General features: G+C 46.5%; 2 protein-coding genes across 2 annotated transcripts in view; both read left to right on the plus strand.

Moving 5' to 3' along the window:
- Positions 1-15324, plus strand: part of LOC135819362 (scavenger receptor cysteine-rich type 1 protein M160-like) — a 30115-nt gene extending 14791 nt beyond the window's left edge. The window contains exons 4-14 of the mRNA XM_065332556.1: positions 532-1830; positions 4836-4953; positions 6247-6455; positions 7039-7112; positions 7258-7456; positions 7708-7881; positions 9119-9235; positions 10257-10514; positions 10739-10835; positions 13333-13496; positions 14961-15324. Of these exons, the coding sequence (XP_065188628.1) occupies positions 532-1830; positions 4836-4953; positions 6247-6455; positions 7039-7112; positions 7258-7456; positions 7708-7881; positions 9119-9235; positions 10257-10514; positions 10739-10835; positions 13333-13496; positions 14961-15286 (3035 nt within the window). The 3' untranslated portion in view covers positions 15287-15324. The remainder of the gene's footprint in view (positions 1-531; positions 1831-4835; positions 4954-6246; positions 6456-7038; positions 7113-7257; positions 7457-7707; positions 7882-9118; positions 9236-10256; positions 10515-10738; positions 10836-13332; positions 13497-14960) is intronic.
- A 3481-nt stretch (positions 15325-18805) lies between these two features.
- Positions 18806-25000, plus strand: part of LOC135819363 (proprotein convertase subtilisin/kexin type 5-like) — a 31221-nt gene continuing 25026 nt past the window's right edge. The window contains exons 1-2 of the mRNA XM_065332557.1: positions 18806-19215; positions 24644-25000. The exon at positions 24644-25000 is cut by the window's right edge and continues 2171 nt beyond it. Coding sequence (XP_065188629.1) covers positions 19065-19215; positions 24644-25000 — 508 coding nt within the window. The 5' untranslated portion in view covers positions 18806-19064. The remainder of the gene's footprint in view (positions 19216-24643) is intronic.

Raw genomic sequence — 25000 nt, forward strand, 5'->3', positions numbered from 1 at the left:
CGGTGATGCCAGAGTCGTCCACTGGCCTCTGGCGAGCCACGGCCACACGCTCCATCGCGGTTCCTGCCGTCCCAGGCTCCAGTCCACAGTTTTAGTCTCAATCCACCACCATTCAGAATCGCTCCAAGCACTGGTGGAGACGAACCTGTCACACTTCGTATACTTTTCAATGCGTTTTGACATGCGACCTGTTCACCACAATCCGAGTCGGGGTGAGCGCTGGGGCGGTGGCTGGAACGGTGTCCTTGGAAAAGCTCTATGATGGTACTCATTGTCGAGCGGTATGCACGGTCTTGCCTGGCACTGAGACTGGCCTGGAAATGGCCTGCTAGTGCTCGCTGAATGGGCTTGTATGAACCAACCCTGACTTGTACACAGTGACAGCTGTCGTATTCTTTGATCTCAATTGGTCAGGGCACAGACTATGCTGCCTAGGTAGTATAATGTCCACGTGTGTACATGTGTACGTGTGTACGTGTGTACATGTGTACGTGTGTACGTGTGTGTGTTCTCATTGTTCATCTTCTTCAGCCAAGTACATGTATTTGTCGGGAGGTCGCTGTCAAGACGCTTGCAGTGGCTATACACTGTACGAAGAGATGTCGTCCCAGGGTGTTCGACTGGCCAACGGCACGGCTCGATCTGGTCGTGTTGAAGTCTACAACTCTCGCACCGGGAAATGGGGTACAGTTTGCGATGACCTTTGGACACTTCATGAAGCTACTGTTGTTTGTCGTCAACTGGGCCTTGGTTCACCCATTGCTATAATCAACCAAGGCAACAGATCACGCACAAACACTACAACATACTACAACCAGATCACAAACCCCTCCATTCCTATCATGCTGGATGACCTTCGCTGTAAGGGCTCAGAACCAACCTTGTTCGACTGCATTCATCGTGGAGCGAACAGACATAACTGCAATCATAGAGAGGACGCTGGTGTAATCTGCTCACCACCGCCAGTGTCTGCGCTTATCTGTCTGCCTACGTGTGACACTTCGCAGGGATACCGTGTGAAAGATGCGGTAGCACGTACATGTGAAAAGTGTGCAGCGACATGTAAACGCTGCAGCACGGGAAGTGCCACCGTATGCGAAGAATGCATGGAGGGAAGATTCCTGAGTGCGTCTGAAAGTGGCAAGTGTGAAATCAAATGTGAAGATGGTTTCCATGGTGACACAACTGACGGTACATGCCAGCCATGTAATGAGAAATGTGATGGTTGTTTCAATGGAGCCCGTAATGATATCTGTATTCGCTGTAATACCACGCTGGACTTGGTCCAGGATGGCACACAATGTGTGCCAGCATGTCCAGCCGGAAAACGACCAGTGCGTGAAACCTTCCAGAAGAACACAACAAACATTCGCCTTCAAGGCACTCGGCAAGTTCTACAACTCTACATTAACTCTCAATGGATTCCGTACTGTTCTACGGGAAATAGGAATCGCCTTGCAGCTGACGTTATGTGCAGGCAGCTCGGCATGGGTTTACCAAAACGATCCTCCTTCTATCGTCGTCGTCACTCGCCATCCCTGCTGCATGTCAGCTTCCTGCATTGTCTGGGTACCGAGGCTAACATATTTGAATGTCAGATGCAGACCAGCACCTCTATCCGCGGTGTCTGCTATCAGGCCACTCTACAGTGCAATGCATCTCTTGAGGCATACGATGAGGAAGTGTGCACAACTGTTAACGATAAACCATGCTCGAATGGATTATGCGAAGCAGCAGCTGGATGCTTCAACACTACTAAGATCGCCGGCTATAAATCAGCGTGCTGGGAGTGCCCGAAAAAGTATGTGGGAGATGGACAAGACTGCAAAGGTAAGACTTGGTTCACTTTGTGTGGTATTATACTTTAGCATCCAGATGATATCTACGCTAGTTTCGCCATCATCATTGCCTGAGGCCTATTGCATCTTGAGGATTATGAGATTAGCTTCGGAAATTCTATTTTTCACTGCTATCAGGTTCGGCCTCATTATCCTCTGTCTTGCGCTGATGAGTCCACAAAGGACGAAACCGTTCTGTCCGCAGATTGAGGATTATGAGATTATAATTGTTTTGTTCATCCTACGGAGCACATCTAACAATGTATAGCTTACTGCTTCAATGTTCGACCTGACTAGATGCTAATCACCGTTGTTTGACCTGACCTACATGATAAGAACCATGCGTGCCACTGAACGAGCATTATACACGTGTTGTTCTCATGATATCAAAGGGAACCAAAAGTAGTTGCTGATGTTCACACTGCACACACTTCAATGAAGCCGTGCCATGGTTTAGAACACCAGAACATGATCAAAACTAGATTGAGCCAGGCTGATGTAGATATGCTGCCATAAAAGGCAATACAGGCCGTAAAAGGCAATACAGGTTGATGTTTTGGTGGGAAGAGCTATACCGATAAACGATGATACTGAGCTGTAGAACAAACATTGGATTGAGAAGAATCAGAAAATGTATATGGGCCTCAACCAGCGAAAACAGCCCTTAGGGTCAAATATTTCAAAATTCCTTTTTGGTTAGAAATTTGTTGAAACACATCTACTGAAGGACCTCAGCCAAGAAAAAGTTCAATATTCCGATTCAAAACGGGTGTATACACCAATATACAAGGTGTACTCCAAATTGGTGCAATGTATGTATACATTGTATGTTTACAATAAATATTCAGCATTCGAAGGTGGGTAGGCAGCTTGAATACCTTTGAAATAGTGCAGTAAGCAGCTAGATTGACAAAGAATAGCTGAAGAGTTCGGAGACATGATCGACTTATTTGCAGCTGCATCCTGCGTGGAGTCGTTCCGCAATGTCTTCCATTTCCTCCGCAGCTGACGACACTACGTCGATGCCGTCACTAGCCCCAGACGCAGAATTTATTTCAGGTGCTGACTCCTCATCTCCCGACTCTGACGAGTCATCGACCGCCTTGAGCCGCAACGCAGCAGGAGATGACGGCTGCGATTCCGCCTCGCTGTCGACATCGATGTCGGAACCAAAGAACGTCTCATCCTCACTCTGAACTTCAGCGGTTACTTCAGCATCCACTCCCTACCAGGCTCTAGCTAGCTGTACACAATGACTGCCGAGTGTGCTCTGCGAACAGCTCTGGCGTCCGCAGCCATCGCAACAAGATCAAGGAACACTCGAGTCGCCACTGGACGCCACTTCGACTAACTAACTTCAAATATATTTTAAAAAGCAAGGAGTTCAAGAAGAACTCGTCGCGCTGTTTGCAGCGCGATCAAAAAATCGTTGAACGTCACAAATCGACCTTTTTCTTGAAAAAATTACGAAACCTCTAAGGGTCGTTTTCGCTGATTGCGGCTCATATTATACTGACTGGTTTTAAAGTAGTTAGATTCGGGTTAGGTGTAGAACGTCAGTACCGTTGACCAGTGTTATGTAATGTTATTGCATGAGCTGATTGTAAACAGGTGGTACTAGTGGACATTAGCCCCATCCCTCACACAAACAAGTCAACAAAGAGGCATCTTTGGATTGAGGAGTGCTGGTTTCGAAACAAATGGTTTGAAGCTCAAAGTAGAGCTGCTGTTAGCTCAGAGCAGAGCTGCTGTTAGCTCAGAGCAGAGCTGCTGTTAGCTCAGAGCAGAGCTGCTGTTAGCTCAAAGTAGAGCTGCTGTTAGCTCAAAGTAGAGCTGCGGTTAGCTCAAAGTAGAGCTGCTGTTAGCTCAAAGTAGAGCTACTGTTAGCTCAAAGTAGAGCTGCTGTTAGCGCAAGGTAGAGCTGCTGTTAGCTCAAAGTAGAGCTGCTGTTAGCTCAAAGTAGAGCTGCGGTTAGCTCAAAGTAGAGCGGCTGTTAGCTCAAAGTAGAGCTGCTGTTAGCTCAAAGTAGAGCTGCGGTTAGCTCAAAGTAGAGCTGCTGTTAGCTCAAAGTAGAGCTGCCGTTAGCTCAAAGTAGAGCTGCTGTTAGCTCAAAGTAGAGCTGCTGTTAGCTCAAAGTAGAGCTGCGGTTAGCTCAAAGTAGAGCTGCTGTTAGCTCAAAGTAGAGCTGCTGTTAGCTCAACGTAGAGCTGCAATGCTAAATGGATGTAATATAGCGCAAGGCAGAGCCGCAGCAAATAACTAGATAACACCAGTTGTGAGAGTGGACCCGATTAGTGGATATGATTATTATAATGATGGTGTGAATAAGTTGGATAGGGAGGGATGGCGGGAAAAGAAACACTGCTGAAGCACGATCCGTTGTCTGGAAGAGCACAACGGGGCAAGCAAGATTTGTTTTTCTTTTCCGTAAAATGGGCTGGTGCCATTTGTGATTACGCAGCAAAACAAAGCGCATGACGTCAGTCTTGAATGCAGTACAAAGCAATGCAGTGCAGTGTGTGCGCTAGTTCGGATTATTGCTAACAAGTACTAGCACAGCTAGTACACCATTAGAGGGTAACTTGTAGTTCCTTGGTCCTCATTTCTTCTTATAAGATTAAGTAGTGTGTGCAGTATGAGTAACGTTATAGTTTGATTTGTGTGAAAAGCACGGCTGCTTGTGTTTGATACTTGGACTCGTCCATGTCTCGTGATGGTCTTTGATGCATGGAACCATTCATACCTTGCGATGGTCCTTTTTTCCTACCAGCAGTACATGCTTCTAGCTATCAGCGTACATTTGAGGCGAGTTGTGGGAGTTGTGACCTTGCCATGTCACTCAGCTCTCTGATGGGTACGGTGTGGGTGAAACTCCAAGCTTCAGCTAGACAGCATTTAGCACTTGTTTGTGTGTGTGTGTGTTTGTGTGTGTGTGTGTGTGTGTGTGTGTGTGTAACAATTTGTGTTTTTATATTTCTTGTTATTTTCGACTTGCAGTTTATTCTCTCCAGCCACACAAACTGGTGTTGACACCACGCAACCGATCAGCTGTGGTCAACCAGACAGCAGCGGTTGTACTGTCCTGCGGTGCAAATACAAGTAGTATAATCAACTGGTGAGTTTAGTTTGCTGGCCACTTGTATGGAGTGTGTGTGTGTGTGCTACTGCATGCCACTGACACTACTACTGCAGCCTCTTGCATGGGTAGATAACCAACCATATAGAACTCTAGACATCAGGAGAGGATAATAAAAGTGTATTAGCCCTTTAAGAGCCGCCCCATACTTGAATGCGTCGTAAACGACGCATTCAAATGCAAAACTTCAAAAGATCGTAACTCAGTCCAATCTCGCTCAAATCCAGTGATCGAAATATCCAGGGCGAAGAGAAAACTCTCACCTGTCGGGAGAAACAATCCGCGAAGCGCTGCGAGCAACGGTTCCTGAGATAAATCACTCGTAAGTTGAGCCGCGATCGCGGCAATTTCAAAAGCGCGCAGTGCGACTTTAGTATTGAGAATTTTGAGACTTTTCGTCACGCTGGCTTACTCGAATTTGCACGGGTTTCACTGTTGATATTGTCAAGAGTACACAGCGAAAAAATTGGAACTCCACGATCGAGTAAAATGAAATATCTGGAGCGGGACGCAATTGGACGCATTTGGGGCATTTTTCGTACTGTCGCTGCGATCTAGCGCTGAATAGACGGTGTGCTGGCTATCATGGTCGACCTCATTCTCTTCCTCTCGCGGAGACCTTTCCAGGAAGCCCTAGATTGTGAGAATTGAGTGAGTAGAACTGAAGCTATGATCCAAGGAACACGAAAAAATGCAGAAATTTCAAATTTTCCTGTGGCTCTTAAAGGGTTAGGATGGGGTATCCGGCAAGTTCATAATTCAATTCTGCTATCCCATCTTGTAGGTTACGCGTAACCAGTACCGTCAAACTGCCCAGCAGATCCGAGTAGGTTGAGACCGAGCACTGCCTGTACCTAGAATTTGCCCGTAACACAGAACTTACATACTAACCGCACGCAAGTACACATTTTTATGCCAATCAATAGTTTGGGGGGGGGGGGCTTTTTTTTTTAAAAGCCTTTTTGTGATTCTAGATGGATTGGAAAGGTGGCCGGTAAACGGGCGTGTCCAGATTAGGGACGTCCGGATCTGGGGAGTTTTGCTGTTATTGGCTTTCTTCTTTGCAATGTGGCTATTCCAGTTAGAGCTGTCTTTCAATGTTTTGGTTGAATAACCATTCAGGGTTTCTTCGCTACTGCCATTGCCACTGTCGCCAACACCGCTGTTGGTACTTCTGTCGTTGTCATACTCGACTGTAGGAGTAATATCACCCCCATGATTACTACTAACACTCTGCTGTACCTGGTGTCATTGTCTTATTGCTACTAATAGGTACCACGAAGGGAAACGATTGAACTTAGTACCGACATTCACTTCACGACTCGATCACATTTTTCCCCGGTTCACCTATAAGCAGAGTACTACTGGATCTCTGTTACTGGGACGTATACAACTGTCCATGCAGGGAAGATACGAATGTTTCTCCAAGACCACACAGCTACAACTATCAGCAAGTGCCTATGTGCATGTGCTCAGTCCAGGTATGTACCTTTCATATTAATTTTCTTTTTGTCTGGCTAGTGTGGGCATTGGTGATCACAAGTACATCGGGAGCTATAGTGCGTGAACGGGTGATCCTTATAGGGATGTCAGGCGCCCAAGAACAGGGTCTCTGCTACACGCTAGGTTTTCCCCCATTTGTGAGATTCCGGTGTCTTTGACCCTATTTTGTACTTCTGCATTCGCATGGTGACATGACAGTACAGGTGCAATGTCACTGATGTTCATAACTATATGCTTCACACCTGGCATGTTGAGACATCTGGTGACTTTCTAGCCACCTGGATGTTCTTGGGCGGGTGATGTTATGGTATTCTTTACTTTGCCTGTTGAACTGGTGATCTATTGAACTGGTGTTATAGTCCATAGAGTTGCACGTGTGTTGTCACTGTTACTGCAAGATGTAAGCTAGAACTCAAAGTAGTTGCTTTGGTTTTATCGTTATAATTATCTCCGCAATGTTTGTATGTTCTTGCTGTTCTGTTCTGTATGTGTGTGTGTGCGTGCGTGTGTGCGTGCGTGCGTGTGATCTTGTGCTGATGCGTGTGCATATATCTTCTTTAGTGCCGGTTGTAATTCTCCCCTTCAATGATACGACTGTGGTTTATCAAGGTGCCAACTACACACTGAAATGTCAGGTATGTCCTTAAGTGCACGTGTACGCATGCATACACACACAGATGCACATACTTATTGTTGTGCTCTTTGTGTTTGCTGCCTTGCTGCCTTGCTGGCTAATTGTGTATCATTGTCGTGTTCCTTGTTGTGTGTGTTGTCTTGCAGGCTACTGGTGTTCCCACTCCGACGGTAACATGGTCACGTAGCAATGGGGGAGCTGTAGAAGACAATGGCATCAAGTATACAGTTACGAATGACAGCTTGATGCTGCTCAATCCTACGCTCGCTGACACAGACACATACACTTGCAATGCCAGGAACAATATTTCTACAGCATCTGCATCCACAGTTGTCCGTGTGAAAGGTGAGAGGATGTTCTACACCTGTTAGGCTAAACCATACTGTTATGGTGTCAAGGGATATTGCTAGCATTACTTATTCTGTTTGTTGTGGGTGTTATGTGTGCTGCTGCTGCTGCTGCTGCTGCTTATGTCATTGTGGTTCGCTCTGTTGCTATTATTGCACTACTGTCTCTGTGATTGTAATGGTTCTCATGACTGTTACGCCGGGCTGTCATCGCTGTCATGGCTGGGATTATCTCATGTTTGCATTCAGGTCCACCACGTTTCTTCCGCACGCCTCCACTAGAGGGCATTGTCCTGGATGAGAATGAGGCTATCGTACTTACCTGTGGCATGGAGAACTTTACGGATACAGTCATCTACTGGCTGTATCCACGATCTGTCTATCAGCCTGAAAGCCGTGTTTTTGTCACCGAGAATGCCAAAGGTTAGTAAACAGAGTTCTTTGAGGACATTTTCACTTTTAAACTCTTGTTGTAAATCCCTTTGTGAGAGATACTCGGTTGTATACCAGATGCTTAGGGAATTGAAGGATCCTCCTTGTTCTCCAGTCTGATGGGCACTTTTGTTATTGTGTTACTAAAACGTGGTCCGTCCAAAGCTAGACCAGCCGGACCGGCTGTTACGCTCCTGCCCCTACCCAAGTCATTTCTGACACCGAGCAAGCAGGGAGAGAATGGATACGCAGATATTCATGTGTACCATGCCACCCAGACACTGGGGGCTTGCGGAAATGATTAAGGCCACGCCGTTTTTTTTCTATGTTTCGCGTTACCTTATTCGATGAAATCAATTCGGGAGGGCGAAAAAAATAAAAAAAGCCATCCAAAAAAAATAGTGTACGTGCATTGCATTTGTGTACAGTGAAGCGACGTGGCACTGTTCATGTGCATTGACATGTACATGAATACATAAGTGTATCCCCTCTGTCATGCTTGTGGTCCAAACACAGGCGGCATGATGATTGTGTGACTTACGGTCCAGCTTATTACACACACATGTACATGTACATGTGTGTGAGCTGAGTACAATCATGCGATAAATAGAACAAAATTAATATTTAATTGATGCCAACATAATAGTTACGTGTAACAATCAAGTTCCTTTTTTTTTCGTTTTGGGTTACATTTTCCGGTTTTCTGGGTTCGCATTAAATTTGTATTGCATTTTCCAAAACAAATTGTTCCTTTTTTAATTTTTTTAAAACTCCGGCTCTGAAATACATGCGCGCGGGTGACGCAGAACAAGGATAAAAAAAAACCGTGCGGCCTGACACAGGTTTTGAACAGTCTGACGTGCACAATGTAGCACCAGACTGACAAGGAGTACTGAGACATTTCAGGGCAAGGAAGTGGGCTTGAGCACTGCTCGATAGCGCTAACCAATGGCCTTCCAACTTGGAAAGTTCATGGATACTAGTGATAATTCCAAAGAGGGGAAATTAAGCAGTGCTCAAGCTCACTTCCTTGCCGTGGAATGTCTCAGTACTCCCCGGCCTTGTCAGTTTGGTGCTACCTTGTGCACGTCCGACTGTTCAAAACCTGGTTTAGTTGGTGGACTCTAACGCATTACTCGTGCCCCAACGTTTTCCTTGTTTCCGTTTAATATTTTCCTTGGCTCACCATCAGAGTACCTGTTCAATGGTTTGTTATTGTTTACATCAGGTCCAACATCAACTCTAACAATTCGCGGAGCTGTTAGCAGTGACAGTGGGTTGTACACATGCAGTGCAAGGAACAGCGCAGGACAAGTCGACTATCAAATTCCCGTCACTGTCAGATGTAAGATAGTGCTAAAAGATCAGTGCCACCATTAGATTTCAGCCGACCATTGAATGAGTTCTGATCACACTCTAGGCCAATGGGTCAGACGTTTGTGCATGGATCATTTCTCATATTTTAGGAAACAAAACCTGCATCCATGCTGAGTACAGAAAAGTGTGAGTATCAAACCAATGAAAATAGCATTTGCCTGCTGTACATTATGTGGTTATGTTCAAGCCCAAATCACCAGGATGTTCAGGTGCTCCGGCCAAATTGAATACTTGACCGGAACCGAACAGTACTTATGGGAAGCCTGCTTTTCACGAATTGGGTAGTCAACATTTTTTGAAATATGGTCCAGCCATGGCCAGACCAGCCAGATCAGGTGCTACGGCCTTGATGTTGAATGATGCCAAGTAAGCAATAGCGAAAAAGGGGAAGGGAGGAGGGGAGGAGGTGGAGGAGGGGGAGTATTACGCAGTGCATTACGCAGTGCAGTGCTATTTGGTCACTACTTTCCGATCTACTTTCATGGCGTGCGATAAAAATATACTTCATCCGCTATATCTTACTCTGGGTGACCAGAGCTACATGCTGCAGCTCTTTGACTACAAACATTGGAATGCCACACCTTTTTTGTATGCAATCCTGGTTTGGAAACAAGGAATGACTCTGTTCATAATGTCTTGAAAGTGCTTAAAACTTGAATAGGTCAAATGATTTCATTGGGTCAAGTTGCAAGTTTGTTCAGTCCTCCATTTTGTGCCCAATCCTTGCAAAAGTGAGCTGTATGTGCAGTCCCATCTGTGCTTCCATATAACACCAGCTCTGTTCTGTATATCATATCCGATATGTACTGATCTGTCCTATGCTATTATGTGTTGGCGTTGATGCTGCTGCTGTTGCTGCTGCACCTGCTGGTGTTGTTGTTGGTGCTGCTCCTGTTGTTGGTGTTGTTGGTGCCGCTGTTTGTGTTGGTGTTGTTGGTGCTGCTGCTGCTGCTGCTGCTGCTGTTGCTGTTGCTGTTGTTGGTGTACAGCTACTATGGTCATGGCCAATCAGACAGTGTCACTGGAGTGTGCTGATTACTATGTCTCAGCGGATCGCAGAGTGCTCTGGAGCGTTCTCAGAGCTGGTAGACGCTCAAACGTTGCCTTCAATGAACGCTACATTCAGAATGGCTCTCACCTGACTATCACTGATCTCCGGGTTGGAGATAGTGGACGGTATGGGTGTCTGATAACGGATATGTATGATACAGAAATATCCCATCGCGAGACCACACTTGTCGTACTAGGTAAGCGGATTGTTGATATGTGGCGCTTCTCATCCACTCAGCTTGTGACTTAACATGTACAAGTAGCAAGAAGGGTTCTAGAGCCAAAGGGATGTGGGCGTGTACATGCAGTATATACGCCTGCCATAATCCACCACACATGTACTGAATGAGTTTTTGATTTGCTCTCTTTAATCGTGATAGCTTAGAAAGCAGTGTTTGTACATGCCTATTCACTTGTCCAGGTCCACCTGTTCTGAAACCGTCACCAACCAGCCCTGAATCCGTTATCGTACCCACCAATACTTCCACATCTATTCTCTTAGATGTGACAATTCAAAGGTGAGTTGTAGTACCATGTTGCATGTACAGTAAAACTTGTAACTAAAGACCACCGTGACTAGCGACCAGCCTGATACTACAGACCACTTCGCCAGGCACGGACGGTCTCGCATTCATATAATCTTATGATTGTGCGTTGCAGACCCCTAGCTGAGGACCACCTGCTACTAAAGACCGCTTTCTCTGGCCCCAAGGGGTGGTCGTTAGTCACAGGTTTTACTGTGGTAGAGCTTGTCTCTTGTTTGTAACATACTTTCTTGCTATGTGACTACCAATTGTTACGTATCAATTTGTACTTGCTTCAAATGTGCAAGAGTTGCTTGCCAAGAAGCAACAGAAAACTTGGTACATGCCAGCTTGCATGTACAGCCGCCACATTATTATTACTCCGAAGTATTATCTTTATTCACTTCTTTCGAAGGCGATAAACCAGACCCACTGGGAAATATTTCCATGGGTGGGACAGCAAAAAGAAAGTGAAAAAAAATAAAATAAAAAGCCAAAAACCGAATTATTATTATTAAGCTTACGTGGAGATAATAATGTAATTAACGCAATGAATAGAGTAAGCTGCGCACTCAGTACAAACACCATTAGCAAAATTGTTTGTGAATTTAGATCAGTAGTTCTCGTTTGTGGTTGCATGGTTACTTTCTAGTGGTGAATTTATCTCATCTGTTGTCACCTGATATCGTTGATTGATGTAATGTTTCTTTCAGCTCTCATTTCTCGCGCTAGATAGGGTCTAAATTATTACTTGCATTGTGCGTATATATATTGAGTTTAGAACTAATGTTGATTTGCCAGTAATCCTCTGATGAGATGGCGACGAAAACGTTTAGGAACAAGCTTCTATATTTACATGAAAACAAGTTTTGCTAATGGTGTTTGTACTGAGTGCGCAGCTTACTCTATTCATTGCGTTAATTATTATTATTATAATTATTATTAAGAAAGGGTTTGCTCCCCGCACTGGAGCTCGCGCTATTCCGCCGACTTTACTTGACACTTGACTGACTCACGACTGCCATCCAGAGCACACGAGAAGTCCATCGAACCTTCGACTCGGCAAACCTGCAAGAAAGCACCACTCCCTGCTCAATACACAGTGTTTCGGGGAATTCACCCCTCATCAGTTGAGCTTGAGTAGGCTGAGGAAGATTGTGCCTGAAGAGCACCACTTATATAGTGCTCTCCAGGCACAAACATCACCAGGGATACAAACGTACAGAGACGACAGAAGCGACACTGACTCACGCTGCTATCTGGTGTTCACGAGGTGTTTGTCGCGCTGGAAATGAAGCGTCTCTGTACGTTTGTATCCCTGGTGATGTTTGTGCCTGGAGAGCACTATATAAGTGGTGCTCTTCAGGCACAATCTTCCTCAGCCTACTCAAGCTCAACTGATGAGGGGTGAATTCCCCGAAACACTGTGTATTGAGCAGGGAGTGGTGCTTTCTTGCAGGTTTGCCGAGTCGAAGGTTCGATGGACTTCTCGTGTGCTCTGGATGGCAGTCGTGAGTCAGTCAAGTGTCAAGTAAAGTCGGCGGAATAGCGCGAGCTCCAGTGCGGGGAGCAAACCCTTTCTTACAAATCATCGCCGAAGTCTACTACTTCGTATAATAATAATTATTATTTATTTCCCGTTTGTCTCTTTCCCTCAAACCAGTTAATATTATTTATTTATTTTTTATTTATTTTTTATAATTATTATTATTTATTCTTGTTTTACTAGGGAATTCCCAACAGGCGACGACGCCTTTTTACAGGGAATCCTGGTATTATTTTGATAGATGCGCGAAATTCAGCTGGTGACCTAGGCGTACGGCAAGCTGGTGGCAGTGCATTCTACCTATCAGCACCTAAGCGAGAAATTACACTGAAACCAAATCGGGTGTTATAAGGCACGTCACTCCCACCTGACTGCATCTATATCAGGGCCCAATCAATTATCATTATGCTGCCAGGCCATGGTTGTGGCAAATCGGATTTCAGGCTTTGGCCTCTGGTTGGTGAATCAAATCTGTCCCCCCTCCCCCCCCCCCTCCCACCCGAATCTGACGCTTGATCCTGGGGTGGTGGCGTCCCACAGAAGCGGAAAGGTGGTTCTTGACCCGCCCTGTACGCGAGCCCGTGTCCTCTTTTTTTTTTACCAGGCTGTCATACTTTTCGTGATAGGTACGTGTTAGGTGTGATGACAGTTACTGCACTAGTCGTTGACTGAAACAATCTATCTCGTTCATATGTGAAGCATGTAAGTGTGCAGTGATTATTGTTGAAGTCCGGGCTCAACGCTATCAGCCTGTTCAGTTGTCAAGCAAAGTGCTGCCTGTTATAAGGCTGTACAGTGCTAGCGTTGGTCAATATGTCACAGTAGGAAGGAGAGAGGAACGAGGAAGAAACGTGTTTCAATTCGGCGTACTGTTGTGCATGGTCATGCAGTGCAGTTTGATCCGACCTCCGTGTCTGTTGTGTTTGTGTACATGTAAATGCCCAGTTCAACCCCGATGACAGTGGTGTGGAGAAGAGATGGTGTAGTTGTGAACAATGCACACGCTAAGCAGCTTTCAAACTACTCCCTGATGATCTGTGGTGTGCGATCAGATGATTATGGTGCCTATACTGTCACAGCAACCAATGACTATGGATCAACAACTCTAGGTGAGCAGCATGGTGAAGTACTATACATGGTTCGGTGGATGTTTTTGTCTATGGAGGGGGGGGGGGGAGGAGGTGTGCATGGGTATGTGGTGTGTGTGTGTGTGTGTGTGTGTGTGTGTGTGTGTGTGTGTGTGTGTGTGTGTGTGTGTGTGTGTGTGTGTGTGTGTGTGTGTGCTGGTATGGGGGAGGGGGCATGTGCATGTGTTTGTATCGGGAGGGATGCTTGGGCTTGGAGGTTATCCTGAGTGTGCGCACGTGCGCACACATTCACGTGTGTGTGTGTATATATATATATATATATATATCTGTGTGTGTATGTGTGTGTGTGTGTGTGTGTGTGTGTGTGTGTGTGTGTGTGTGTGTGTGTGTGTGTGTGTGTGTGTGTGTGTGTGTGTGTGTGTGTGTGTGTGTGTGTGTGTGTGTGTGTGTGTGTGTGTGTGTGTGTGTGTGTGTGTGTGTGTGTGTGTGTGTGTGTGTGTGTGTGTGTGTGTGTGTGTGTGTGTGTGTGTGTGTGTGTGTGTGTGTGTGTGTGTGTGTGTGTGTGTGTGTGTGTGTGTGTGTGTGTGTGTGTGTGTGTGTGTGTGTGTGTGTGTGTGTGTGTGTGTGTGTGTGTGTGTGTGTGTGTGTGTGTGTGTGTGTGTGTGTGTGTGTGTGTGTGTGTGTGTGTGTGTGTGTGTGTGTGTGTGTGTGTGTGTGTGTGTGTGTGTGTGTGTGTGTGTGTGTGTGTGTGTGTGTGTGTGTGTGTGTGTGTGTGTGTGTGTGTGTGTGTGTGTGTGTGTGTGTGTGTGTGTGTGTGTGTGTGTGTGTGTGTGTGTGTGTGTGTGTGTGTGTGTGTGTGTGTGTGTGTGTGTGTGTGTGTGTGTGTGTGTGTGTGTGTGTGTGTGTGTGTGTGTGTGTGTGTGTGTGTGTGTGTGTGTGTGTGTGTGTGTGTGTGTGTGTGTGTGTGTGTGTGTGTGTGTGTGTGTGTGTGCCAATATGGGTGTTTCTCTGTGTGTCCGGGTGTGCTTGTTGCTTGCTTTTATTATTTGCTAGGTTTTTTTTGCGTGTGGTAGATTAAGTTAATGAGCCTGATCAGTGTTGTTACACTTTGAACTGCGCCCATTGCACCACTGATATTGACTGTACTGCCCAAATGCATAGTATGCTATCCACAATGTACTTTCAGGCCCGGCGGAACTGGTTTGGTTGGTCAGGCCTTGGCGGGACAAACATTGGCCGCCAACGTGTCTTTATTGCTGAGGAGGTCATGTGTATACCCAGTCCCTTAGTGGATTGGCGGATAGCCATGAAACTCCGAGCTACAGCTTAATTCACTCTAGGTCCATTGCTAACTTGTGCAGTCCCTCCATATGATACACAAAGTGTGAAAGGCAAGCTTATGTCCGCATCAATCAAAAGACTGCTTCTGGCCGGTCCTGACTTTTGACTCTATTTTTTGGATTTCCTTGCTTGCATCCCGCACAGATATTGCCAAGATTGCAGACCAGCAAGCACCGTCCACTGTTCCACACAGCGGTGTCACCAGTTCAGGTAGTGGTACTACCATTGCCATTGCAGTTGTGTGTGCACTCGTGGCACTGGCACTCATCGTTGTGCTGAGCGTGCTAGTGTACAGGCGCCGTCATAACCAGAAAAGCTTTGACGCGAAGGTTGGATACAGAAACGACCATGACGAGGACACACAAGCAGCAAACACCACTGCCCCTGTTGTCAGCGACGCACCAGACTCCACGTTTAGCAATCCGATGGCTGTTGAAGATAGAGATGGTGATTTGGTGTTGCTGATGTAGAGCTTGGCTCTATAATACTCCCTAGGAGCCAGCAGCTTGACAAGCATTGCGATTACTGCTGCTAGATTTAGAGCTGCTGGTTAGGCTTGCCTTGAGCGGATTACACTGTTTACCCAATCACACAGTTCACTACACTCAAAGTACATGATGTGCTTGGTGTTTCCATTGGTCATACCGGCAAACATTGCACTTCACTGCCGCTTTCCCAGTTCTTCTTTGATTGCATGCGCTAGCACTGGTTTCAGTATTCACTGCTATCACTTTGAAGTATTTTCTACGGCCACTGGATACTTGGGTGCACTTCACAGGGAGGTTTCTTGCAATCTGTCATCCTCCCAATGCCTATACGTTTTCTGCGGTATTATCGCTTGCTTTTTTCCGTCTCTGGCATTCTCTCATCTGTTTTGTGTTACTTACTGCGCATACATGTACATGGTGGGTATGGGGATGTGATGTAACTATCGTTACATTTTCTGATTTGAACATTACACCTTGTGCACGTGCACCTTGCTGCTCAGTGAAATCTAGTTGTGTCACTCAAGTATGCGCCGGGCGTTGCGCAGCCCTAACTAGACCTGCCAACACTGGGCGTCGGGATGGTGCAAGGCGAGAACGTGAGTGACGCGCCTGGATTTCTTTGAGCAGCACTGTGCGTGGCCAGCACAGTTTCTGTGTTTTCCTTGTTAATATGCCGTTCACCGTTGCTTATACTTCAGACAAGACCGGCTCGACAGAGTTGTATGTGTGCCTGTGTGTGTGTGTGTGTGTGTGTGTGTGTGTGTGTGTGTGTGTGTGTGTGTGCATGTGCCTGTGTGCGTGCGTGTGTGTGTGTGTGTGTGTGTGTGTGTGTGTGTGTGTGTGTCCCATATGGTGCAGTGGTATGTGCAGTCGATTTCCAATCGAGAGGTTGCGGGTTCAATTCCCGACGATTATGGTCGCACACGTCTTTCTTCTCTTTCTCGGACTCTTCCTGGCTTTTCTTTCATTCTTCTGGGTGGTTACCAACAGCCAGTGTATGCCGGAGTATGTGGTGTGGTGTGTGTGTAGTAAAAAAATGGAAAAACGAAAAATAGGGATTCACTGACCAGAAAAAGTCACTTCAAACAGCTGTGTGGTGGATACCAGGCTAAAAATAGTGGCGGTCAATTCATCAGCCTTGCAAGCTGTTCAATGGTGTAATCCACGCACAAGTTGCTATGTCTAACATAGCTGTTCGCTATCATCGCTTCCGCGATGGGCATGTAAATCTCCATGGTGTAGATGAGGAAAAGGAGCAAGTGAAAGCTCTTGAGCATGCCTGAAGCCTGTGGTTGTGTAAATTGCAGTACGTGATTGTCCTTCAATCGCTGCCGAAACGGGGAAGTCAAGATCAGTAACTGTCATTCCCTTGATGTATAATGAACTTCTCCCTTGGACCAACACCAGCCATAGCCTCGTTCTCTGGCATGACCGTTAGTGTTTCGATACACTGAAAGTGCGAGGATGCCCTGTGATTCTGTGAAAGCAATCAGCAGTATTTTAATAATCCAGCCTACAAGGAGAAAACTTCCTTCTGCCAGCGGAGAGGGCTCAACACAATAATGTGGAAATCTGAAGGATCACCGTCACACCCTGGCTGCTGTTTACAAATTCACATCTTCCATTTTTATATTCACTGCGTAGCAATCCATACTTTCTGCGCTAATAGCTCCCTCACCCAAGTGACCATCCACACGGCCATCATGGCAATATTGTCTGTGCTGAATCAAGTAGCCATCACCGAACTATGCTTTATATTGGCCAAGTCCCACTGAACATGTCATAAGTCGCCTGATGATTGCACTGGGCAAGAAACGCTGAGTTGCGACAAATCTGTAAACCTCCGTTGTGCCTTTCATCAATAAACCAGCCTATGTAGATCTGCGCTCTGTCTTTTTGTTTTGTAGTTCGTCACTCTTTGACTTTTCGAGGAGTTTGGTTTTTCTGAGGAGGTGGCCTTATTGGCCTCTTCAGAAAAACGAAGCTCCTCGAGACTCCACAACCTCATGATCATCCGATGGGAGAGGTGGATTAGTTTCGAAGAGTTTGGAATAGCTACGTCAAGTAGTACGTGGAGATGGTCGATCTGATCGGCCGTCATCATCGCCATGACAATTCCACTGAAAAACGTCTGATAATTCGAACCGCGAACCGGACATGTCCGGTTAATTAGAAGTCCCACAGTCCACAGATTCCACTTATATAGAAAATGTGTGGGATTTGTGCTGATAATTCGAAGTCAGTACAGTGTAATTCTAAGTTCAATGTACACTGTACTACATTGTAGTCAGTTCTGTTTGCATGAGCTGAGCAGGCTGTGCCGGTCAGTTCAGTATCCGTGAAATCTGTTTCTAAGGTCCATAGCGCAACTCTGCATGACCACGGGAGCATTTTGACATACATATTGTGTTGTGGGTTCATGTTTGGTTAAGTAGAATGTCCGGATAATTAGAAGTTTTTTCCTGGCATTTTGAGGTTCGAATTATCAGGATTCCACCTGTAATGATAGAAACCCCGTTCTAATGGGACACTTCAACTAATCTCCTTTAAAAATTTGCTCGAACAGCTCATGAAAACAATTCGAACTTAGTCTTAGAAAGTCTCAGCCCCATTCAAATTTTTCTGCCAGGGACTGCACTGCACGGGGTCTTGGCTTCATGAAATTATTGTCTTTTGCGAAAGGTAAGCAAGTGGGTCGAGTGTGTGTGTTCGCATAAAGTACAGTGGCGAAAGGGGGTTGTGGTTGTTGTTGTTGTTGTTGAAGTCCTGGTAAAAACACGCCAGGGGAAGTGGCGTTTAAAAAAATACGCACCTGCCCACAAAGCGCTCTCTAGGCTGCCAAGTTCTGGCAAAGAGCGCATACATCGACCAGGGGCACCACGCGGAAACTGATGATGATGGTGGCAGAATGAGCACTCTTTACCACAACTTGCTGTCTTAGCAACTAGAGAGCGTTTTGTGGACAGGTGTGTGTTTACCACCACGAGGTTCGCGGCGATGTGTGTTTTAGGGACCAAATCTGTACTTTTTAGAGTGCTGCATTGGAGTCATCACACATCACAACAGTCAGCTCACAGAAAAGGGCTCCGTATTTTGTATGGAGATGCATGCACATAATCAGTGTCTTGGTAGCTAACACGGTACGTAACAGCGGAGCGAGACATAATGCAGGATGGCGGTTAGTTGTGTAGTGACTCCAGGAACAAATTTAACTAGCTGACCATGACTAACGATGATGAACGAAATGCATCACGATTCACGGGCCTCCCAAACAGATGCGTTCATCATGTTGATGACCACGTCACAGGTGAAGGAGTCATCGAGGAAGTAACGCTCAAACTTCATGATGCTTTGACGCTCAACGACCTACAAAACTAGAGACTAACAGAGCTAGTCACGGATCTCTCCGTGGTGCAGGCAGTGTTAAGTGCTGGTACGGTGGCAGTGTACATGACTATAGATCTATTCAGTGCTGGTTCAGCCGCTGCTCCTAACGCCAGCTGGTCGCCCACAGCTCCGGGCCGGGTGCTGCAGTGTAAACAAAAGGGACTTAGCCTTCGCGGAACCGAGAAGTCCTGAAGGCAGCAACAGACAGGACAGGGTATCACCGAAGACTTTCTTTTGATTGACTTACCAGTGTTGGGCAAAACCGTACGAACTCTGAAAGGCTTTAAAAGCAGAATCGTCGGCTGGCGTCGATACTCCGCGTATCGCTACCCTCTCCTGCAGCGTATACGGGTGCAAAAGGCCGGATAGTGAAATGATGATGGCGCACCTGCGAATCCAGTGGCCACTAAAGGTTACCATGTTGCCGCTGTTGTTGGTGGTTGTGTTGCTGCAAATACCTCAATGGTCCGGTGCTGCGGAAGTCGAGATTCTCAAGAGATCACAAGCAACAAGTCCAGTGCAAGGTGAGTTCCCCGGTTCTAGCATACGGGCTGATGACATAGACTGCTGATGACATAGATAAGACTGTCCTGACTAAAATAATCAAAATACAAATACAGATACCTACATGTATCCCCACCCCCTCTCCCCTTCCCTCCCCCCCCCCCCCCCCCTCTCCCCTTCCCTCCCCGATTCAAGTGGCGTTGGGCTCAGTAGTTAAGACCTCGATTTAATTAACGTAGCATTGGGTGACTCGGATGAAGAGCCAAGGAACAAGTTACGTTACACTGTCCTCTGACACCACCAGTAACTGGACAATCAGCTCATGCGATAACATGATAACGTACTCATTGCACGACACTGACCAACGGTACTGACGTTCTACAACTAAAAATGCCAATCAGCGCATCCATGCGCATCCAAGATGTGCTAGAGCAGATTGGCAGTTAGTTGTAGTGCGTCAGTACTGTTGATCAGTGTAGTGCAATATTATCGCATGAGCTGATTGTCTAGTGACTGGAGTGGTGGTGTTAGTGGACAATAGCGTAACTTATTCCACGCGCGCACGCCCGCACACAGACACACATACACGTACACACACACGTACACGTACACACACACACACACACACACACACCACACACACAGAGTGACACACACCATAATGGTCCATGTACCATGTACAATCACCTGAATCACGAGAATCAGTCTTATTATTAGGTGGGGCGGGCTCCACGCCATGCCTGCCAGTCTGAGGCCATTTTGCGGACTGCGTCAGCATCTAGCGGCTGGTGGAAGGAAAGTCCATGCCATCATGCGTCTGCAACACCGTTATCAAAGCTGTCCGAGGTCGACCCCAACACTCTGCTATTTTATACGTGGGAAAATTCATTTTTTCACCCTTTGCTACCACGGAACTAGTAGTTACGCTATACTATCCACTGACACCACACGGAACTAGTAGTTACGCTATACTATCCACTGACACCACCTTTAACTGGACAGTCAGCTCATGCGATAACATAATCATTGCACGACACTGACCAACGGTACTGACGTTCTACAACTAACTGACAATCAGCGCACCCATGCGCATCCAAGACGTGCTAGAGCTGATAGGCAGTTAGTTGTAGAACGATCTGATTGTCGAGTAACTGGTGGTGTTAGTGGACAGTATAGCGTAACTTGTAGTTCCTTGGTAGCAAAGGGTGAATATGAATTTACCCACGTAAATAGCAGAGTGTTGGGGTCCACCTCGGACAGCTTTGGTAACGGTCTTGCTGACGGAATTGCCATCATGCCATGGACGTTCCTTCCACCAGCCGCTGGATGCTGACGCAGTCCGCAAAATGGCTTCGGACCAACAGGCATGGCGTGAAGCCCGCCTCACCTAACAGGAATGATTCTCGTGATTCAGGTGATTATGGTGCGTGTGTGTGTGTGTGTGTGTGTGTGTGTGTGTCTGTTGTGGAGAGTGATGGACCAGTTCGAGCGGCCGCCGTGAGAGGAATCGTTTCCGACGATAAGAAAATCTTTCAAATAGTTGAACATCTTGACAATGTGTGTGTTCTCTGCTCTGGTGGAGGACGGTTGTACTTTTCCGGGCTCTTGTTTCTGGCCTCCGTCCGTGCTTGTTCTCGCCGTTGTGGACGGCCTGGGGTGTCCCCAGCCGTCCAGGCCAACAGTGCCTGAGGTGGGGTATTCACCGACAGGAGACTTGGTCGGATAGTTACGATGCCGACACTCTCCTCGTCGCCCCCACCTCGGAGTCCTTCGCGAGGCTTTGCAAGCCCGCGAGTGGAGCAAACTACCGCACGAAGACGACGACTTGGAACGACTCTAAGCTTTGGCTCATGGAATGTTCGCTCTGTTGTGGAGAGTGATGGACCAGTTCTAGCGGCAGCCGTGAGAGGAATCGTTTCCGATGATAAGCCAGATCCATAGCTGCTGGAGATGGCTCTCTCGAACATGGTCCCGCTCGTCGTTCTATATTGTCGGCCCCGTAAGGGGACACGTGACCGTAATGGCAGTGTTTACCAGGACCAGGTGTGTGTGTGTGTGTGAGTGTGTGTGTGTGTACTGATGTGTCTGTGACTGTGTGCGTGCATGTGAGTGTACAATGCACTTCCGATGTGTATCTGTGCTTCCTGTGTGTCGCACCACAATGAAAACTTCCCTGAACTGCATCTGCTGGCGTGGAACGAGGCTGACACCTTCTTTGGCCTTGCGGCGTTGTGGTCATATCCGTGTACATGATTGCATTGTACACTGCAACAACACGAAGCCCAGTAGACTTGTCTTCTTTGTACAAAATGTAACAAATGATTGTCTTCACATGTATTGATAGAAAGTACAATCATAGCACTACAGTAGTGATCTAGAATCTTTGGAGAACACAGTCTACATGGTGTAGGACCTAGACTTTAGGGTCTGGCAAGTATGTACCATGCTATCATAGGGACATGGTGGAGGAGGGACTGGGTGCCCCCTCCCCGTTGGTATTTTTTAAATTATTATTCAATGTGTTGGTTTGTTGGGTTGTTGCGCTATTGACTATGGTAACTAAGATCAGCATGCTCGCTACTAGTGTTCCCTATCTGGCTACCTGCATACCTGCATACCTCAGACTCAGACTCAGACTCAGACATGCCCATCGCGGAAGCGATGATAGCAAACAAGCTATGTTAGACATAGCAACTTGCGCTGGGATTACCATGATTACACCATCCAACAGCTTGTAAGGCTGATAAATTGACCATCACTAATTTTAGCCTGGTATCCACCACACAGCTGATTGAAGTGGCTTTTTTCTGGCCAGTGAATCCGTATTTTTCATTTTTCATTTTTCCATTTTTTTCATTCTTTTTTTCTCTTCTTTTTCGACACTCACACACATCACACCACATTCTCCGGCATACACTGGCTGTTGGTAACCACACAGGAGAATGAAAGAAGCGCTAGGAGAATGAGAAAGAGAAGAAAGACGTGTGCGACCATAATCGTCGGGCAACCTCTCGATTGGAAATCGACTGCACATACCATTGCACCATATGGGACACACTTGCATACCTGGTGAACACATCACGCACGCGTAATATTACCGTATGCATGTTGCATGACACAGTCAGACATTAGTGTTCTTCCAAAACATCGCACGTCTCTAACGCTAGTCCCTACTCTAAAAAAAACTGTGACACCACTACACAAACGGGACTCTCACTATATCAGTACGTGGCTGTAGCCGTGTAGGACTCGATTCCTATGTGGTCATGTACATGAAGATTTGCATGATTAGTCGTGTATACAAACAGAAGAACGAGCAGTGAAAATCTGAGTTACGAATAAAACAACTGCTCTTTCTTCTGTTTTTGTATTCCGCTCTTTGCTTTGGGCAAATTGAGCCCTCTACGGACAGTGGATGAACTTCACCTGGTGATTATTCGTATATCTAATTACTACCCCAAACCCTTTACACTGTCTTAGAAAGAACACGAAACTGGAGTAGGAAAAGGTGCACAGCAAAGCAAAGTAGAAAAGAATTTCTAAAGCAGCAATAAACAAGGAAACAACCAATTGCAATTCCAAATAATTATGAGCCCTCAAAATAAGTATCGGGGAGAAGAGGGGACATTCGTGATGAAGTATTATTGGTTGAACTACAAACATAAAAGAAAGAAAAAGGAAAGAAAAATTTGCTGTAGCTATGTACTACTACAATCAATGTGCGGACAGAACTTTTTCGTCCTTTGTGGACTCATCAGCGCAGCGCAGAGAAAATGAAGCCGAACCTGATAAGTGATATTAGCAATGAAAAATAAATTTTCCAAAGCCAGATTTATACCAGGCCCGAACGTGTACCTTATCCTTGCCAGAGTGCTCAAACTGACAAGTCAGTGAGCTCTGCATGACGCAAACAGAAAGGCACTACCCCACACGAGAGTACTCAACTGCTACAAGAGCAGGAGCGAACTACTCAATCTACAAAAGACTGCATGCAGTCTACAATCACGTAGATTCTACATTGTACAGTGCTAGCACTGTAGGAGACCTACGTAGCTACGAAGCTATTTTTCAGCAAGTCTACAGTCATCATGGTCATGTATGGAACTTTTATGTGACGCCGGGCCTCGAGACGACAAAAAGTCGGGGAATCAGGGAATCAGCTGGATTTCCGTGTAACGGGTCGTTGATCCATGAACCATGTGAACCCTGGCCTGGGCTCTGAAGCAGGGAGTCATAGACCCGACTCCCGGTCCCTGCTCTGAAGCATTTTAAATTTTTATGGTGAATGCCGCACGATGGATCGGCGTTTCGACAGGAAGTTGTGTTCATGTCGACGGGCAGCTGATCCCGCTCGAACTTCTACACTACAGTTGCCTTTGCTGTTAGTGGTATCGGTGCGTCTATGATTATTATAAAAATCTTCACGCTCGTCAGCTGTACCGCTCGTCTAACGGGCGCGCCTGCCATGAAACGCTATGGCTATAGTAGGGTCTGAGAATGGCAGGGAGATGTCGGACACCTAGTACCTTGCCGTCAACTGCCAGCGAGGACAAGCGTGCAAGCATGACTAGCATAGTCATGTACAATGTCATTGCAAATTTTGTCAGCAACGTGACTGAGGACATCGTTTCATAGCCTAAGCGGTGAGATGTTAGTCAAGAGGACATATTTTAGAGATTTTTTAGAAAGGTTGAGCTAACGTACTGGAGTCTTCCTATTTATTTTCAGGGCAGACGCGCGATCGATGCCAACCGGTATTCCTGAGTGTGGCATGTTTAAAGGGGCGAAATGGTGCCAGGATGGCGTAAATAAGAATTTTGCAGATTGATATCAACGCGTGCATACTCCCATCTATCCCTACATCCCTATTCATCACCAGAATTGATGATGAACTAGCAACATGTTCAGCCTCAGTACACAACAATACCACTTCGGGTGTTGCAGTTTGTCTGGTGAGCGAGGAAAAAGTGATTTTGCTGAAGATTTCTATCTTACCAAAGGGCTATGTGGATTTGGAGCCACACCGCTGTAGCAAGCAAATAGAGCAGTGGAGTTTATCTGTCCCTGCAAATGCATATTTCGAAGTCCCCCCCCCCAACCTTCCACCACACACACACTAGAAAGGCCGCCAAAGAAATGCTTATGCACCTAGCTCATATCGTACTTTGCAAGGCTCGTAAAATACTGGGGAACGTGAAAGTAAGAATACGCTATGTAGTAAGGGTAAGGGTGAGGGTAAGGTTAAGGGGTGGAACTGTCTGAGTAATTGAGAACATCTCCTCAAACCTTCACTGAATGCCGTACATGCACCTCCAGATCCGAAAAGGTGGTTAAGAGTCCAGTATTTGCTTTCCTTCCTTCGCCCATTCTCCTTGGTGCACTCTCCTTTGATCTGTTTCTGACTCACCTTCTCTCCCTTTTTTCCTTTTGTATGTTCTGCATACGCAGATTGGGTGGAATGGAGAGACAGTGCACATTCTCGGAAGAGACGCCAAGCTCTTAGCGGTACTGCTGACACAGTAGCCACGACTGCTCAGAATGACCAATGCTCGAAGATTGTCTACCGCGATACTAACACTTGGGTGGCGAGTTGCCCTGTTGGTAGTTATGGCACGGAAGCATACGGTGAGTGCCGTGCTTGCTCAGAGGAGTGTGCTAGCTGCTCAGATCGTACAGTGTGTACATCGTGTAAAAGCAATCTGCTCCTACAAGGTAATGCATGCCAGGACAAGTGCTCTAATGGATACGTTCTGCTACAACGCAACGTAGGTTCCAGTCTGAGTGTTCGACTTGTCGACAGTGCTA

The sequence above is a fragment of the Sycon ciliatum genome, chromosome 6 (assembly GCF_964019385.1).
Source record: "Sycon ciliatum chromosome 6, ocSycCili1.1, whole genome shotgun sequence".
NCBI classification, from domain to species: Eukaryota; Metazoa; Porifera; class Calcarea; order Leucosolenida; family Sycettidae; genus Sycon; species Sycon ciliatum.